This window comes from Palaemon carinicauda, chromosome 2 (genome assembly GCF_036898095.1).
Source record: "Palaemon carinicauda isolate YSFRI2023 chromosome 2, ASM3689809v2, whole genome shotgun sequence".
NCBI classification, from domain to species: Eukaryota; Metazoa; Arthropoda; class Malacostraca; order Decapoda; family Palaemonidae; genus Palaemon; species Palaemon carinicauda.
In genome coordinates this window covers 182,582,837-182,600,597 of record NC_090726.1, presented here as the reverse complement: position 1 = coordinate 182,600,597, position 17,761 = coordinate 182,582,837, and the positions used below count along the sequence as shown (strand labels likewise).

Sequence of the window (17,761 nt, the reverse complement as noted above, 5' to 3'; positions counted from 1 at the left end):
AATGACTCAAAAATAAAATAAGTATATTAATGAAGCATCCAAAATAATGGTAACATACTTATTTAACATTTTTAAATCCTTGAGGGGAAAATCAGATAAAACACTGCTACAAATGATCTACTAACATCAAGACAGAACTGCAAGATGAATTGAAAAAAAAATAAGCTTTTAAAAGTGACAGCATATCAATTTAATTTCCATTAGTCCCCTTCTTTAAATGTTATAAAAATGTTAGGTAAAATTAATTTACTAGTACTACAAGAGAGTAAAACTAAAATCAAATATCTTACCCCTAATATTGTATAGTATAAAGAATTATTAATAACTCGAAGATAGCATAAAGAAAAATGAAAAGCCTGGAACACAGAGTAAATGTGTATGTTAAATGTTAAGCCCTCCTTTGTAATCACATCTACCAGAAGAATTAGCATGACATAAAATCAATATTAGACACTTGAAGTGAAACAAATCCTTAATTTTCAAATAACTCACTCCATATCTTTCTCCTCTCGTGTAAATTATTAAAACTTTATCGTCATTTTATGAAATTAAGCACTAAGTTATGCGTAAACGTATAGAGCGTAAGTTATCTAATGCCACACTCCAAATAATACTCACTGATATTAGACTACCTTTAAAGCTATGGTATCACGGCTCTGCATGCAAATGGCATTATACCCACACCAAACACCTTACCAAAGAAATAATTAAGAAGGAACTGGAGCTTTTGGCCATTGGCCCTCACAATGGCTGCTAGTCGGGGGCTCACATTTGCTACAGAGAAAAATTGGTTTAAGGGTCAAAACATCACAAAACCATATCCTTTGCATCAAAACCTTAACAATCCAATCATCTGCAATTCAAAATTTTGTTCATAATTCAAAATACTAAATAAAAAACAAAATCCAGCTTAAAAATACAGTACATTTACTGTAATCGCAAACATAGCTCTATAACTTTATATAAATTCATATGGTCTTGTGAATTTAAAATAATGAACCGGAAATTGAAACCGAGGCAGAAAAAAATCCACCTGTGATCCATATATCACAAAACCATAATTCCTGATGCAGCAAAATCTTTATCTAGTTTTACTGTACAATACAGTACAGTTAGTCTCCTAGAAAAAAATGAGAAACGTTCCAAGAATCAGTTCTTAAGTTGAAAAATTCTCAAGTCAATCGTAATTAACCTAAGTATTCAGTTCATAATCCCTCACTTCTCACCAAAACTGACTGTTGCTTGCAAGCTAACCTACATATGTACAGTAATATTCTGTTTTACGTCGGTTCGACATATGTCAGTTTCGACTTATGTCGCTCATCATTAAGTATTAAATCAAAAAATTAAATCCAAGTTACATCATTTACCCTGACCTTCTATTATTCCCTACATTGTAAAATAATAATAATAATAATAATAATAATAATAATAAATAATAATAATAAATAAATAATAAAAAATAATAATAAATGATAATAATAATAATAATAAATAATAATAATAATAATAATAAATAACTATACGGTACATGGAAGCTTATTAATGTAGGTACTGTATCTGGTTTTTACAAAATGATAGCATGTTATAAGTACTTTTTTGTGTTCAATACCTGTATGTGTATGGAGAACATATAAGTCTCTTTATAAGGCGAAAATTCAACACAAGTCGCTTTATGTTAGGTCTCTTGGAACCAATTAATGACATAGGGCAGAGTATTAAAGTATCAAGAATTTTGCAAAAATTATAATAAAATACTATTTGAGTCATTTCTAGTTACCAGTAATTGCTCACAGGTTCTTATATTCGAAAGGGCTCAAGTTGAAAGTTCGTACATGTAAGGGACTTGCAGCATTTGTACTTTCCAGATAAGACTTGCAACTGAATACTTTAATAGTCACAAGAAAAATTCTAAATATCTTAATGCTCCATGCTCAGAATTTTGATATAGTAACTGATTTAGTGAGAAAAAATATCATAAAAAAGTTTTGTAAACTAAAATATTTGATTTTGCAAGTCATTTTACCATATAATTTAGTGACTAATACAATTTAGAAACAATCTAAAATATGATTTTGCGATTCATATTACGATAAATATGATTTTGTGATCAAAAGTACAAATCAATATGTGCTATAATAAAAAATCACAAAACCATTTTACAATTCTCTCCAAGTATCAAATTCACAAGACAGGGAAATGAGGTACTAAAAGAGGTCGAGACAGAACAAAAAATACTCGCAAATAGCTGTAGTTCCACTTCAGTTTGCAGATATTACATAGACCAAGAATACAGCAAAACAAAAACATAAAACCATCTATACACATCATCAAGACTATCTAGTTGGCAGTAATGTAAATCATACTCTGAGTTATGCCTAATCTGAAAAAATAAAAGCAAATGTAGAAGTTCATAAAGAATTAGAAAATGATACTTTTTATTTTCGTACTATTCCCCCAATCATACAAAGTCCTCCTTAAGTCAGAATGTCCTCAGACAAATATTCTTAGTTAAGAAGCAGAAGTCCTAAGATTGACTGTTTTAACATGTATACCCTTGACTCTTTTGCACATAGTAACTTATCCTGATCAGTGTTTGGATAGATTGAATGTGACATAGTAAGAACAAAGGGATAAGTGTTGGGCAGCTATATATGATTATGAGATTTGTAAAAGAAAATATTCTATATAATAAGAACTTGAATTTGTTTCATCTTAAACACATAAATACTATAAAACCAAAACCAAAACAAAGGAGGGAGATCAGGAAGTTGCAGGTCTTAGATTTTTGTGAGGGTTCGTTGAATACCATGGAAAACTTGTGGTTTGTATAATTCCAGACCTAAAGTTTGAAGCCAATTTTCAGCAGGAAGTGAAGTAAAATAGTAAAATTTTCTGAGAATTTGGCACAAAGAATGCAATTTTGGTGAAATGTTGATACTCATAACCTGTGAAGACTACATCTCTAGAGGGAAGATAAAGAAGTCATACTAGGACATTGAATTAATCAAAGGAACAAAGAATATCCATGTCAAGATCTGCGTAGGAAGACGTGAGTTCCTTCACAAAAAAATACTCATTCTCAACCAAGTACAATAAGAATGTGTCTAGTGGAATCATCACTTGCAGAGCTGCACTGTCATGCTGTCAGAAAGTTACATGTAATCACTCAGCCTTTACTATGGTACTTAACTGAGCAATCATCTTTTCAACCATATATGCTTTAAATAATTCAGACTAGCTTGGGTGAGGAAAGACAAGGTTAATGTTTTACAGGATGGGAGTATCTTGAGGCACCTCATTTTATAAGAAGAATGAACCCTTTTCCAAATTTCACAAGGTACTTTTCAATTTTCAGATATGGAGGTGTTTTGATTTCCAATAGCCTGATATCAGGTGTTGAAAAATCATTTGCTTTTTTTAAACAGTAACATCTAATTCTGGGTTTGACCTATATGAATGACTTTGACCCTGCATGTGCCTGGTATTTCCTCCACTGATTCAGTTCTGTCAGGTAGCTCATTGCTACCATAATTGAAATCTTATTTTTGGTGTGGATACAATCTCTGCCTTAGCCTGCCTTCCTTTCATCACTACCAAGTAAACCTCTGCTATTTCCAACAAATCAAGAGTTCTCTTGTTGGAGGGTACACTCGGGCACACTATTCTATCTGGTTTCTCTTTCTTTTGTTTTGTTAAAGTTTATATGGGAAATGTTTAATTAGATGATGTTACTGTTCTTAAAATATTTTATTTTTCATTGTTTCCTTTCCTCACTAGGCTATTTTCCCTGTTGGGGCCCCTGGGCTTATAGCATCCTGCTTTACCAACTAGGGTTGTAGCTTAGCAAGTAATAATAATAATAATAATAATAATAATAATAATAATAATAATAATAATAATAATAATAATAATAATAATAATAATAATACTGTACCTGTATATAGCCTTTACACAATTTTATAAAAACTTTTACCTCATCAATAACTAGTCTCCTCTCTACAATCCCAATGACTGTGACTTATATTGTCAACCAATACTTGTCATATGCAATACTAAACTGTTTCTTAATTCATCTATTCAGAATGAAATACATTTTACGCTGGGCATTTACTGAAGGGAAAGCAAAATTGAATCATAATGTAAACTATACTACAAAACACATAAGTACCCCATCAACAACAGAAAAAATAGCTAAATAGCTACTTTATCAACACTAAGCTACAAAAAAAGAACACTAGTCTATCCCCGATGGATATTCTTAGAGTCAACGAATAATATATTTCCATCTTTACAACCTTACTGTAGATAAGAAATTCCTCATTCCCTATTTAAACTAAATGAAAATTGATTTGTGAATATGCAAGCACTTATTGTGATAGGCAAACAAAAGATGAAGTTAAACAAATCAATATTACAAGACCACCTGAAGTTGATGATGACCAGACTGCTCTATACAGTGAAATAAGTTCATCATACTAAACTTGTTATCCTGAAAATTCAATATGATGAAGGGATAAAATGACCAACCAAGACAAAGAAAATCACAAATGCTTATCATGTAAGCAAACATATTCTTTGAAACAGTCTGTTGCCAAACACCCAGCGATACAGTATGTAGAAGTAATTGATAAAAGCATCCAGTGTGAAAACATTAAATTATAGAGAAAAAAAAACATTACCCATGATAGATTTTGGTACAGATTTTCCCTTTTTGGAAAGGTATACACAGATTAAATTCTTATTTTCTCTACAGTATCACACTAACTTACCAAATTCTAAAAAGTAAGAAAACAGTAAAATATGCCACCTGTTACCAACAGGCTATCCAATAACTAAGAACAATAAATATCTAAAGCAAAAATACACAAATTGAAAACAAAAAGAATTAAAAGAAAACTTACTTGCTTTTGTAAGAAGGGCTAATGTCTCCAAGATAAACTTGATCTTAGCCCAGTGAGTCTTTGGAACAGAGGTCAATATGGCTGCTAATGTTGCTACACATCCATCTTTACCCAGCATTACTTGATTTGTTGCTGAAGTAAAGAGAGGTAATGTTACAATACAGTTATTAAACAATGACTAACCTATATACAGTATGCCATAGTCATACCTAACTAATCTCTATGGCAATACGAACTTAGGACGTTAGCAGTTCTGAAGAGTAGTAAACAACAAATTTGAAAATCTTAATATTCATTTGTATAATAAATTATTTCTATTAACCTCCCTTAGTATTCATATTACTTCTTCCGCAGAAGCTTGGTTTATTGACATACCCAAAAATTTCATAAAATGATTTCCTATTTTCTTTCCCTTCAAAAGGTACATGACCCCCAGTAAAGTAATTAGCCAATCTAGCAGTTACTGGTAGGTAGCTCGATAAGAGTTTCCCATTCTACAGTTTTCTCGGTCAAAGTGTCTTATCTAGACGTTTATCTACCCTTCCAGACTGTGATAGGATTTTGCCTTTTAATTTAATACCTACTCGTTTGATTACAACTTCTACACAGGGAAAGCATTGGGTTTTAAAAAACATTGTGATGAGTACAATATGTCATGGTTCCTCTCAGGAATTATGTTCCAAATGCGCAGCGGTAAAGGTTCAACGTTGTAAACAAAATGACTGTCGTTCGTTGTCCAAAACAGCCAAAGAAAGTATCTTTTTTCAAGGAGAATTACAGAGAGAGAATGGTTTTTTATGGAGTTGACAATGATATGATAAGCCAATACTCGCTTACATCAGCCAAGATAGTGATAAAGCTTTTAGGATTTTAACTTATATAACTTTTTTTTTACCTTTCTCAGAGGTCCGCAAGCCTTCTCTTGAGGGCATTAAGTCTGTCTTGTCTGCCTGGTTGCTTACACCAAGCTAACTTCCATAGTTTGGTCTATTGGTCATAAGTTCACTGCGCCTTACTGAGTCACATGATCATTTCAGATGACAGTGCTTTTTCGTTTGCTTGCAAGCTTTGCCACTGGCTCGTCACAGGTTTTCTTTTGTAGGGTAATTTCTAATATTCATCTTTTTATTACCCTTGGGAGTCTCACTATAAAAGTCTTGAATATTATAGTGGGTCATTTGTATTTAGTGAAGAACTATAGGTTTTAAAATGTTTAATGTTTAAATAAAATAAAATGCTATGCCTTTCTTCCATGAGCCTTAAATATGAGTAGCACTGATGTGCCAGTTGGTAAACAGTGTGTGTTAAGATGTAACATGCTTGTAATCTTACAATGAAACTACCGTAATATGTTTTTAAGGTACATTCTGATGCGGCACTTTCCTCAAAGTATTCAAAGGCGGTTGTTTCTAAACTATACCTCTCAATTCCTTCATGCCATGGTTAATAAGTCATTAAATGGTTATCATTTTCTAAGAATGGCTCCTTGTTTAAAGATTCATTAAACTGTTCAATTGTAAATCCTAGTTTTGTTTAGTTTCTAAGCATTAAGATGTTTTGACTTGTATAAGATTAATCTTTCACCTAATCTTGTTATAGAATATAATGCCATCTTTGAAGCCCATCATTACAACTATCAAACAAAAATCTTTAATGCATAATTTACATGCTAATTCATGGTTCTTTGTGAGTAGGAATACAGGAAGTGTTCTTGAAATACTTTACTTAGCAGTTACTATCAGTGTTTCAGTAGGCTTTCTTTGAGCAGAGAAGGCTACAAGAAATGATAACAATACAGTCACTAAAATCTTCATCTTTACTGCAGTCTAATTAGTTTGGTTTCTGTTATATTTTGAATAACTTCTTTTTGGATAATTTCTAGATTCTGAGTTATTTCTAGATGCTGAGTAATATTTCAGGCCTAACCTACCCAGTTTCACCCCTAACCTAACCAGTGGGTCCCAATTCAGTAACAGTTCTGGTGGTAAATAGTTTATCCTAGGTTCAAGATCTTCTCACAGAGCCTTGATTTCTTTTTTCATGTGTGCCTTTCTGCCACATAAGTATCACACTCATGCATTTCTAGCTGCTCTTTTAGACACTTAGAGCTTGCAAGGCTGAAGATCGAGATGGTAGCCTGGATCTTTATTTCTCTTCTCTCATTAATGTAAGCACTGTATCTCTAAATTACTAGTCATCCTTATATGCCAACATGTTAATCAAGATATCTTATTCCTCTAGTCGTAAAAAAAGGACTTCGTATGTCTATTAGTGTTTTGTGGTTAGTGAGACAACTTGTATGATTCCCTCAGACTAATGGTCCTTTCTTTGTATGAAGATTCACTAAATCGGTTTGATCGTAACTTGTTTGAATGGCTGGATGGCCATTCTCTAACATATTTTACCATTAACCCATTTCATTCTTTTTTCCAATAAGGTAACTCTAGGATTTAGCACCTCACTTGTTTGAACAAATATGTAGTAAGTACAGTAATTGTTCAGAAAAATTCATGTCTATTATATAATCTTGAGTTTAAGATTTTTAAAATAGCTTATCAAAATGAAATTTTAAATTGGTCTTAAGATAAACTATTTGTTAATTCCAAATGGTAACTACAAGGTACATGGTTAATCTTGGCCGAGGTTTTATAAATTATCCAAAATGCAGAGTAAGGCTGGTATTCAAACCTCACGTTCAGTGCAAGAGCCTTTTACCTTACGAGACGGATTATTGACAAACTATTTCCAAATTAAAGCCTGTTTCCTGCATTGATACCCATCAACATGGAACTTCCTTTCACATTCCTATTCATCCGGAGTTAACGAAACTCCTTTGGTTTATGAACAGGTTAAAGATTTACCCATCTAAATGCTTACATTTCCCTCTTAAGATAATTTCTTAAGTATTCACCAAGATGATGGCTCCCTTCTCAAAATGGCTAAGTTTCCTGGGCATCAAAGTTCTCTTATACTGGACCATTGGATAAATTTGAATGCATCTTTGGAAAAGATCTAGGTTCAGAAACTTTTGCTATTTAGTTTATTAAAAAGGTTAGAAGCCCTGATCAATATTAAGAAGTCTCTGCTGGTTCCCTCTCAGGATTCTGGCTTTTCCATCGGAAAAGAGGATTCAGTTCTTCCTTTTGGTGTTGTAGAAGTTCAAGGAGATGAAAGAATTTTCATATCTGAGGTGGATGAGATTACTGGGGACCATGGCATTTCTAGAGAAGTTCGTTTCAATGGGTTACTTGAAGATAAGGGAATTCCAGTTTCATCTCCAACGTCATTGGAACAAAATGTTTGATCTGGACATGATTTGCCCACCAGGGATGCAGCGCCAATTACTACTTGTGAAATGGTTGGAAAATCCTCATCATTTATCACAGGGTCAGCCATTGGAATTAAGGTTTCCAGACGTACAGTATCTCTTTTCAAGGGTGCTATGTAATTTCCTCATCTGTCATGGAATTAGCTGAATGTAGAAGCAACACTACATGTCATTTGCCCCAAACTCTTGATAGTGCTCAAGGTCCTTCAGGCTCTGGAAACTCAAGTGATGAGCATTGTGTGGCAGTTTATTAAGGCAACAAGACAACACTGGCTTACATTCTCCTACCTCTATTTATTTCAGGGAATATCACTGTACATTCATAGAGGAATACAGTATTTGTGACATGAGTTCAGCAACAAGTTTTAGAATAAAAAAGAAAGAGGAAGATTGAAAGAATTTATCACACAAAGAAATTATAATGATCAAAACACTGAAAAATTCTGTGAAGCTGAAGTACTGTGTGAGAGTTCTCTATAGGAGTCAAGACTTAAAATACACATCAACATACTGTACATCAGATATGACAAGTGCCGTACATTACATTAATGTATTGTTAATTTTCAACACATCCCTCCTCAATATGGACAACTTCAATTAAATCTGATTACCTTGTTACCTCTTCAATGCTCATCAATACAAATCTTAATCCAATTTTATGTTTACACATAGGGTACCTGTAGCCCTAAGGTTTGCACATATAATAGAAAATACAAGACATGGCTAATCAAACTACAAATTACAAAAACAAAATATATCTCAAGATATTTATAGGCAAATTATGAAAACTATGCTCTAATGTAAAATTATTTCTAAGAGAAGAAAAATTCTTTACTTACAATTTTTTGCCAGATACTTTGTCACCATAAGAAGAGGTAAAAGAGGAACATTATTTTTCATATGAGCTTGTAAGAGTTGGTGGGTCAGCTTGACACCTCCCACAAGACGGGCTTTTACAGCAAGCTTGGGATCTGAAAGACACACCCATTACAGCTATGACAAATTTATGAAACATTCTAAAATATATCTCCATCTAAAATAACTTTAATTAATCATACTTTTAGGTAATGAAATACATCTAAATTCAAATTTTATAATAAGTAAAAGTCCCTTTTATTATTCTTGCACTAATCAAAGTATAATTTATGTACTTGCATTTTAATTATAATTTTACATCCCACTCAAAATAATTATTGGTAGAAGCACAACATCACAATTTTATTATAATATTGATAATTATTCATTCAAGTTTAATCTAAAAATAATAAATTTGCTTCAAATTGAATGAATGAAACTTATTATTTACATATTCGGCTCACACTACTGATCAAATCTATAAACATCAGTTTCTGGCATTTTGATATCTTTCAAGGATGATGCTTAATTTCCTTTGACTTTGCAAAAAGCTAACAAATTGAGATTCCACTGAATGGAACATTTATGACTGAGACATGAAAAAAGTTAATATAAGAGTTAGTTCTTTGACTACTTAGATTTATTATTTTATCAACTGGATTAATATGATGGATTTTTACCAATTATATTTCTAAAGAAGTATCTAGTAGATAAATCTCTACCTTTGAGTGATATAGTAAACTTCCTACATAAAAATGAGATGCATTCCAAAAGAGGGTTCATGAGTTGAAAAGTCCGTAAGTCCAACATAATTAACTTAGACCCCAGTTTATAGCCCTCAACACCATACTCTCCATTGATTCCAGTCAGCTGATCTTGCTGACCTTAGTGAGCTAACTTTCATAAGTATCAAGAATTCCTAGAACTATTTCTACATGAAATATTTTTAAAAGAAGTTAATCATCTTGCCTTTATTCAAAATCCTTTTTTTTTATTTCTGGCATACAACGGTTCTAACCTAAGATCATTCCTGTGTTGAAAGTTCTCATATAGAGGACTTAACAGAGCATAAAATACAGCATATATTAAGCTAGAAATATCATTTAGAATCACTACTGGTCATAGGATGGCTTTATTGTTAAAGTGTAGGGTATGTTACAAACTTTCTTACTTATCTGACAAAAATTCTTCAAGAAACTATATTGCAGTTGGTAAGGTAAACTGTAAACTTCTACATAAATGTCTAGATTAAAGATGAGTTGAATGGAGGGAAAAGGGTATAGTGTATATTACTTTTAAATGTACATTGGAATTTAACATGCGGGTACAGTAGAGTACATGATCAATTGTTATTCTAGTCCATTCGACAATCCTTTTCTTGCATAGAAAATATAATAATTACAAATAGTGTATGTATTGACTGAGTTTATGGCTTTGATTTGTTTTTTACTCTGCAACTTCATTTTTTTCTGTTCATCTTCTCCAAAAATGTTCTCATAATATGCATGTTGCACATGTTTATGGTGACATCACTGCAAAATTAACCAATCAGCATTTTATTGATTATGTCACATCAGGAGGAATTTCACCTCTATCCAGATTTTTCCCTTTAATCATGGCTTTGCTACCTTGGAATTTGTATGGTAGGCACATCATCAGTAGTCTTTAAGATCTGTTTAAGAGCTAAAATTGCAAATTTATTAGATAGTTGGATCTGATTTTCATTGTGAATATGGTATTCCTAATAACATTTGGTGTAATTTTGAAGAATTTGACACCTATTTTCATCAGGAAATATTTGGTTAACCCATTACAAGCCACAACCTATTTGTCAAATAAGAAAAAGAGACAGGAGAAGAAAGCCAATCTCCCCTTCTTGGCAGGTTGTTGGGAGGTCAAGGACCACGGATTCACTTCAGGGGAGGCAATAAAATACCGTACTTCATTTTTAATAATTTATGGCAGGGTTTTCAACCTGGGGTTTGCAAACCCCCAAGGGGTCAAAAGTAGATTTCTAGGGGTACTTAGATGGCTGACGAAGAAAATATTTTAGATAAATAAATCTGCTAGAGAGAGAGAGAGAGAGAGAGAGAGAGAGAGAGAGAGAGAGAGAGAGAGAGTATGTGTGATGGAGATAATTGGAATCAAAATTGATTAAATACCCATTCATTGTGAATCTTAGAGTTGATGAACAATTCCTTTGCAAAAGATGCATTTGAGACACTTTCCTTGACCAAGTTCTGGTCTAAAAATGAGTGAGTTTTATCCTGTTGTATTTGAAATAATTCTGAACTCTTTGCTGATGTTCCCTAGTACTTATCTGTGTAAGCAAGGATTTTCAATGAAGTTGAACATGAACGTTAATATCAATCATGGCTTAATGTGGAACATAACCTACAATTTAACTGTCCAATACTGGTTCTCCAATTGAGAAACTTATTTGTAAAAAGCAGGCACAGTTTCCACACTGAAGTAATGGTTGATAAAGGAAATTTTGTTTCAATACTGCACAAGTAAAATCATTGTAAAATACCTGGAATATCAAAGTTTTATCTTCATTAAAAGTTTATTAATTTAATATCGTATGCAACTATGGTGTACTATTGTATATTGAGTTAAGTCACTAAATTACCATTTTGTTCGATGTCAGATCACCGGGGGTTCGGGTAAATGGTCATATAACTCAGTGGATACTTAACAGGAAAAAGGCTGAGAACCCCTGATCTATGGAATACTAAGTCAGATCGGGATGGGAACCACTGGACAAGATTGTTACACCTATGTACCCAAGATTATGATAGGTAAGGAAAGGTTGACTAATATGTAGATGTACCTTTGTAAATCTATCTCATATAATTTGGGACAGCCCCAGTTAGGGTAGGTTTAGGTTAGCATGCATCACAGTAAAAGTATTTCACATCTTTCCCCCCTATCCAGAAGCTCAGGTTTCTCACAGAGGTCTTCTATTATACAGTAATTAGACATCTTTGGGGATATAATACTATCTGTTATTGTCAACCAAGAATTTCAATGGTAATTTATATCAAATTCATCTAAATCCCAATGGAAAATATTTTACACATTTTAACAGGATTTTGGTTAAACCATATCATTTCCAATTGTAGATTAACACTTTGAACAGTAACTAACTTGCTATAAATTTATAAATTAAACATTAGCCAATCATTTATTAATTTTAACCAATATCTGAGCATTACTTAACCAATAATATCAAATGCACTAAGAAGAAAATATCAAATATGGGAAAGAATAAGCATGCCACTAACAATAAAATAAATCAAACACATATATTAGGAATGAGTTATTAGCAAAACCTCAAGAGCAAATCATAAATTATTAACAATACCTTTGGATGCCAATTTCGCAAGCACTTGATATGCAGGATGGATGCATGGCTCTATGACAGTCAGTCCATCTGCGGATAAGGATTTCAGCGTCCGAAGAATCACTTCTGCCGTGTTAAGGGCAAGGCACGTTTGGATGACCATGTCACGTATATCACCTGAAAAAAAATCCGTAATATCAATTCTAAACACATCAGGAAACTTGGAACACTTTTTTGTTATCTTATTTATAAGTGGATTATTTAAGGGATATTTGCATGGTTTCATATGCGCTATTCGTATTAATAGGCATACAATTAATTCTAAAGTCATGCCTTCTCCATCATGAGGCTCAACACTTAACAGTATTCTAGAAGTTTTATTCCAGCTGTGACTAAGTTGTGGAATGAACTTCCTAATCGGGTAGTTGAATCAGTAGAACTTCAAAAGTTCAAACTTGCAGCAAATGTTTTTATGTTGAACAGGCTGGCATAAGTCTTTTTATAGTCTATATATGAATTATCTGTTTTAATGTTGTTAATTTTCAAAAAATATTTAATCTTAATTTTTGATTACTCCTTATATCGTTTATTTATTTCCTTGCTTCTTTTCCTCACTGGGCTATTTTTTCCTGTTAGAGCCCTTGGGCTTATAGCATCTTGCTTTTCCAACTAGGGTTGTAGCTTGGCTAATAATAATAATAATAATAATAATAATGATAATAATAATAATAGTAAGACATACAGTAATTATCAATAGTTATTGTTACTTGCTAGCAGATTAAACTGGCTTGATGCTGGGATGTTCCTGATAGTGGCAAGTTTGGAGGTCCACACTTCGCCTCTTACACCAAACTTTGCTATTTTATGTAAACAAATTTGACGAATATAAACAAATACTATTAAGTAACAGATAGTAAAGCCTTTTTACAAATTAGAGTGGCATATCAACATTTCGTTACCATATTGCTCATTGCCTAAAGATATTGGATTTATGAAATTCGGGCAAATGATCTGGCGCTGACGGAGGGGTGGGCTATGTGATCTCTGTAAAAATGAAGAAGGTGGACAGAGAGAGGCCAAGTACTATTCTCAGGCTGCAAACACCCTTCAGTAATGTCTACACTGCACCACCCGAGATGTCTAAAAAGACAATTTAGTAGTGTCTACAGTGGACAATAAAGTATCTATAGTTGATGAAATGTATGTGGACATTCAGGAAGTAATAATAGGCTACAATATACACAATGTTTATAGTGTAGTTGGTATATAAATACCCCAAAACAATTGCACATATTTTCATATATAGTACCTAATTAACAATCAATTGAGCCATGGTAATGTTGATTGAGTAGGAATTTTTTATGGGCGATATTTGTACAGTATATAGAAATATGGTAAAAATACAATAATGGTACATCGGTACGTATAAATAGAATAAAATTTATGACTTTACGTGATATTAAAAATTGTGATGTAAATAAACTAAACCTGATTTCCCATGGAAATTTAAATGAGCTCATTTATTATTACAGTCGAGTTTGAAGTAACTATCTATCAGAACTTTTCGATCAAACAGTAGCATGCAAACTTGCAGTGAAATTATCTATATTGCGAAGAGCTCGATCAAAGAAAAGAAAATCACGAGTTTCATATCTCATGGCTGAATCTTCTTCTTCTTCTTCTTCTTCTCCTATTAGAGTGTGTTTTCCCACTCGTATGGGGTCACACGGTTGCCTTCTTTTTGGAAGACTTTGCTTTGGCTTTTGGGGTAGACCGTAGTCACGACCGGCTGCCCTGCCTGACATCGCCTAGACCCCGATAGCGTATGGCTGAATGAAACAAGCATCAATCCCACAGGATCAATTGAGTAGACAGTGCATTTCCTAGGGAAGGTCGACCATTCCACATTTATAACAACAAACACTAGCCTCTCATTATAGGATATTATACCTGTAAGACCAAAACTTCTTGGCAAATGATGTGTAAATGTCGAGTCAATAAACAATAATACTTATGGTTTCTAACTCTCTGACAAATGAATTTATACCATAAAAAAAACAGTTTATTAGTTACTGAGTTCGTGTAGAGCCACATGCCAAAACTATGGATGATAATTCGCGCTTGCTTGAAGTCTCAGACCATCTTGTCTCAGACATTGATCTTGAATGGCAATGACGGAAGACAAGAAATCGTGATAAGAGTTAAGCAGGAGATCACGCAAATGCACTCTAATGAAAAAATGATATTGCAGGAATGAATTAACAGAATCAGCCATTGCAACCAAAAAAAAAAAAAAAAATTAAAGGAGTCATACATATTTATCTGAAACCGCCACTACTACAGATACAACTATCTATTAATGATAAGAATAATCTCCCCTATATAATAAAGAGCAAGTGGATGATTATGTATGTATGTATGTATGTATGTGTGTATATATATGTGCGTATATGTATATGTATATGTATATATATATATATATATATATATAATGATTGTATAAGAAGTCCCTCCTTCTGTAAAACTGACGTGAATAAGCAGACGAGAGTCATTGATCATCGCAGTGCAGCCAGACAAGGAGGCAGTAAGGATTGCCATACAGCGAGTCACTCCCACAAGGAAACATATATACTGCGTGCGTACAGAGGACACGTGGTGTCGAAGAACAGTAAGATTAAGAATTAAAACGCTCACAAAAAAAAAAAAAAAAAAAAATGGTGACTAACATTTTCCACGAATTTCGTTGAGAGAGAGAGAGAGAGAGAGAGAGAGAGAGAGAGAGAGAGAGAGAGAGAGAGAGAGAATATTTCCAAATCCACTCAAACTAAATACAGATCACTGGAATATAACTAAATACGGACAATTCCCCTCAAATCACAACTACAGTAGAACTACAAAATGGGTTATACTTGTAGGGTAAAATACACGAGGAGGATGAAAGAGTACATGATGTATAAGCACTTGCCCCTATCACACATATTCGTAATTCTAACAAAATAATCTAGTTAAAAACTGTTTGATTTTACTTAATAATACACATTTTAGTATAAATTGTCCATAAAGGCCGGATCATGACTTCTCAACTGAAAATCTCTGCAAGGAATTTCATACTTTCTCCCGCTGCTCATAAAACGACAGTATCTTTCGCAAGGGGACGAAGATGACCCAGGGCGTTGGGCTCAATTTTCTCAAGCCGCTCAACATCATTTAAAGTTTTAAAGGCCGCTCACGAATGGCAGAGGCAAGGGACAGTGACATTATCCTAGTAAGCAGGACAATGCCCTAGAAACTGACCATATATACATATGATCAGCACCCAAGCCTCCTCTCCACCCAAACTATAGTCCATTTATTTTAGCGAGTCGTATTTGCACCGACTCGCAGTGGTGCCCTTTTAGCTAGGAAAAGTTTCCTGATCGCTGATTGGTTGGACAAGATAATTCTAACCAATCAGCGACCAGGAAACTTTTCCGAGCTAAAAGGGCACCGTTGCGAGTCGGTGCAAATATGACTCCCTAAAAGAAATGGACTATAGGACCAGGGAGGACCAGGCAGTGGCTGCTGATGACTCGGCAGATAGACCTATAGGCTTCTCCAAATCCCCCAACCTTAGCTTACAAGGATGGTAAGGTTGCAGTCAACCCTACAACGGTAACCCTCCATTTCCGTAACATGAAAGGTAACCCTGGGTGAATTTCACCCGGTAATTAAATAATTAAAATAAAATACTTATCCTGAAAATTTTGTTATTTGGAACACATACGAATGAAATATAACTCCTTCTCTCTTATTGAGGCTATTATAAATGAAATCCTCCTGTAAATCATATTTTTATTTTTTTTTTCAAAAATACAGAAAAAAATACTTTTCTTGGAGTACTTTACTAATTAAATTGACCAAAAAAAAAATGATTTCCGAATTTTGTTTTTTGTTGGTGTAGAACTCTCTACTGTCATGGGACTACGTACTGGCTGAATCCCATCTCCCCAGCTCGTATACAATCTGTATGGGAGACAGACAAAAAATGGTAAATTTTTCAGTACATACCAAATTAATTTTTTTCTATTCAACACTTGCAGTATGGCAAATTATGCTTCAAATGACTCAAAGTACATCAATGAAACACATACAGTACTATATATACACTCACCTGTTAGATACAGTCACCACAGACTGGATACAGATGCCATCTGTGACGTGTCTTCCTATCGGACTTGACCGGGCACTCACAACAGCGCACCAATGCACCGCTGCTGGCTGAGAAAGATGTCCCTGGTGATCCTGCAGCACTGCCTGGTGATGGTACATTGCAGACAGTGGTGATCAAGGACTGCAAGGATCGGGGCAAGGGTAAATCCAGCCGTGACGTGGCCCATGGGGTGATTAGGGCCTTCCCGAGCATGAATTTCTGAGAGAGCCCCAGTTGTGTTCATAAGTTCAGACAGTTCTTCATCTGTGTATGCCTTTTTCTTTATATTTCTCTCACTTTTATTCACTAAATCTTGCATGAAAAGTAAAAAAAATATTAGGCAAGGGTTTAAAAAATAATACAATAATAGTAACACTGGGAGAATTCCACCCGTATGTACAACATACGGGAACAGTAACCCTGGGAGAAATTCTCCCGAAATGCGTTCTAGCCAAAAAACCAGCTTAGAGCGCGGGACCACACACCCTTCATCCATCAAGTCAGATAAGGCACTGAAGGTACTGAGCCACTGGAGTCCCTCCCCCAACCCCTTGGGGGGGGGGGTACTACGTCATTGCCAGATTCAGTCGGGTGAATATCTCCCCAGGTTTCCATTAAAGTTAAAGGAACTAACGAGTCGGAGCAGGACTCGAACAGCCGACTGGCTATCACCAGGCAGAGACGTTAGTAATCAGTGACTAGACTACCATCTCGAACTTTTGTCGCTAGAAAAAAGGCTTTTCTCATCATCTTGGCAAGAACAAAAATTCTCTAAGAGAACGAGTGAACATTGAACTCACAATGACAGCGTCACAGCGGGTAATGAAGCGTCTTGATAAGTTACGGACCGTAATTTGGTTCACTTCCGTGCATATCAATCACGTCTTATTACACACCGAGGATTTTTAGAATTTCCTCACAGTTACGAACAACTGAGTTGTATCTAATTTCACCATATTCGTGCAGACAGATCTACTAATCATTTCGTCTGCGGAAAGTGACATTGTCTAATTTTTTTTCTTCTAGATAACAGAGCAGGATAACACGCACACTCATACATAGATGTAAGGTATCTAAATCAGGTTAATGTTTTCTGTATTTGTGTATTTTCAATATAATTACTTTACGTATTAATCCCT

At 34.1% G+C, this 17,761-nt stretch overlaps 1 protein-coding gene across 6 annotated transcripts in view; it reads right to left on the bottom strand.

Moving 5' to 3' along the window:
* The window catches only part of LOC137628522 (cytosolic carboxypeptidase 1-like), a 450,678-nt gene that overhangs the window by 190,915 nt on the left and 242,002 nt on the right, over positions 1-17,761 (bottom strand). For 5 of the 6 annotated variants that reach the window (XM_068359676.1, XM_068359683.1, XM_068359689.1 and 2 more), the window contains 4 exons: positions 12,455-12,610; positions 9,072-9,203; positions 4,905-5,036; positions 697-774 (listed from right to left, as the gene is read on the bottom strand). In XM_068359676.1, the coding sequence (XP_068215777.1) occupies positions 697-774; positions 4,905-5,036; positions 9,072-9,203; positions 12,455-12,610 (498 nt within the window). The remainder of the gene's footprint in view (positions 1-696; positions 775-4,904; positions 5,037-9,071; positions 9,204-12,454; positions 12,611-17,761) is intronic. The other variant, XM_068359708.1, reaches the window with a different exon arrangement.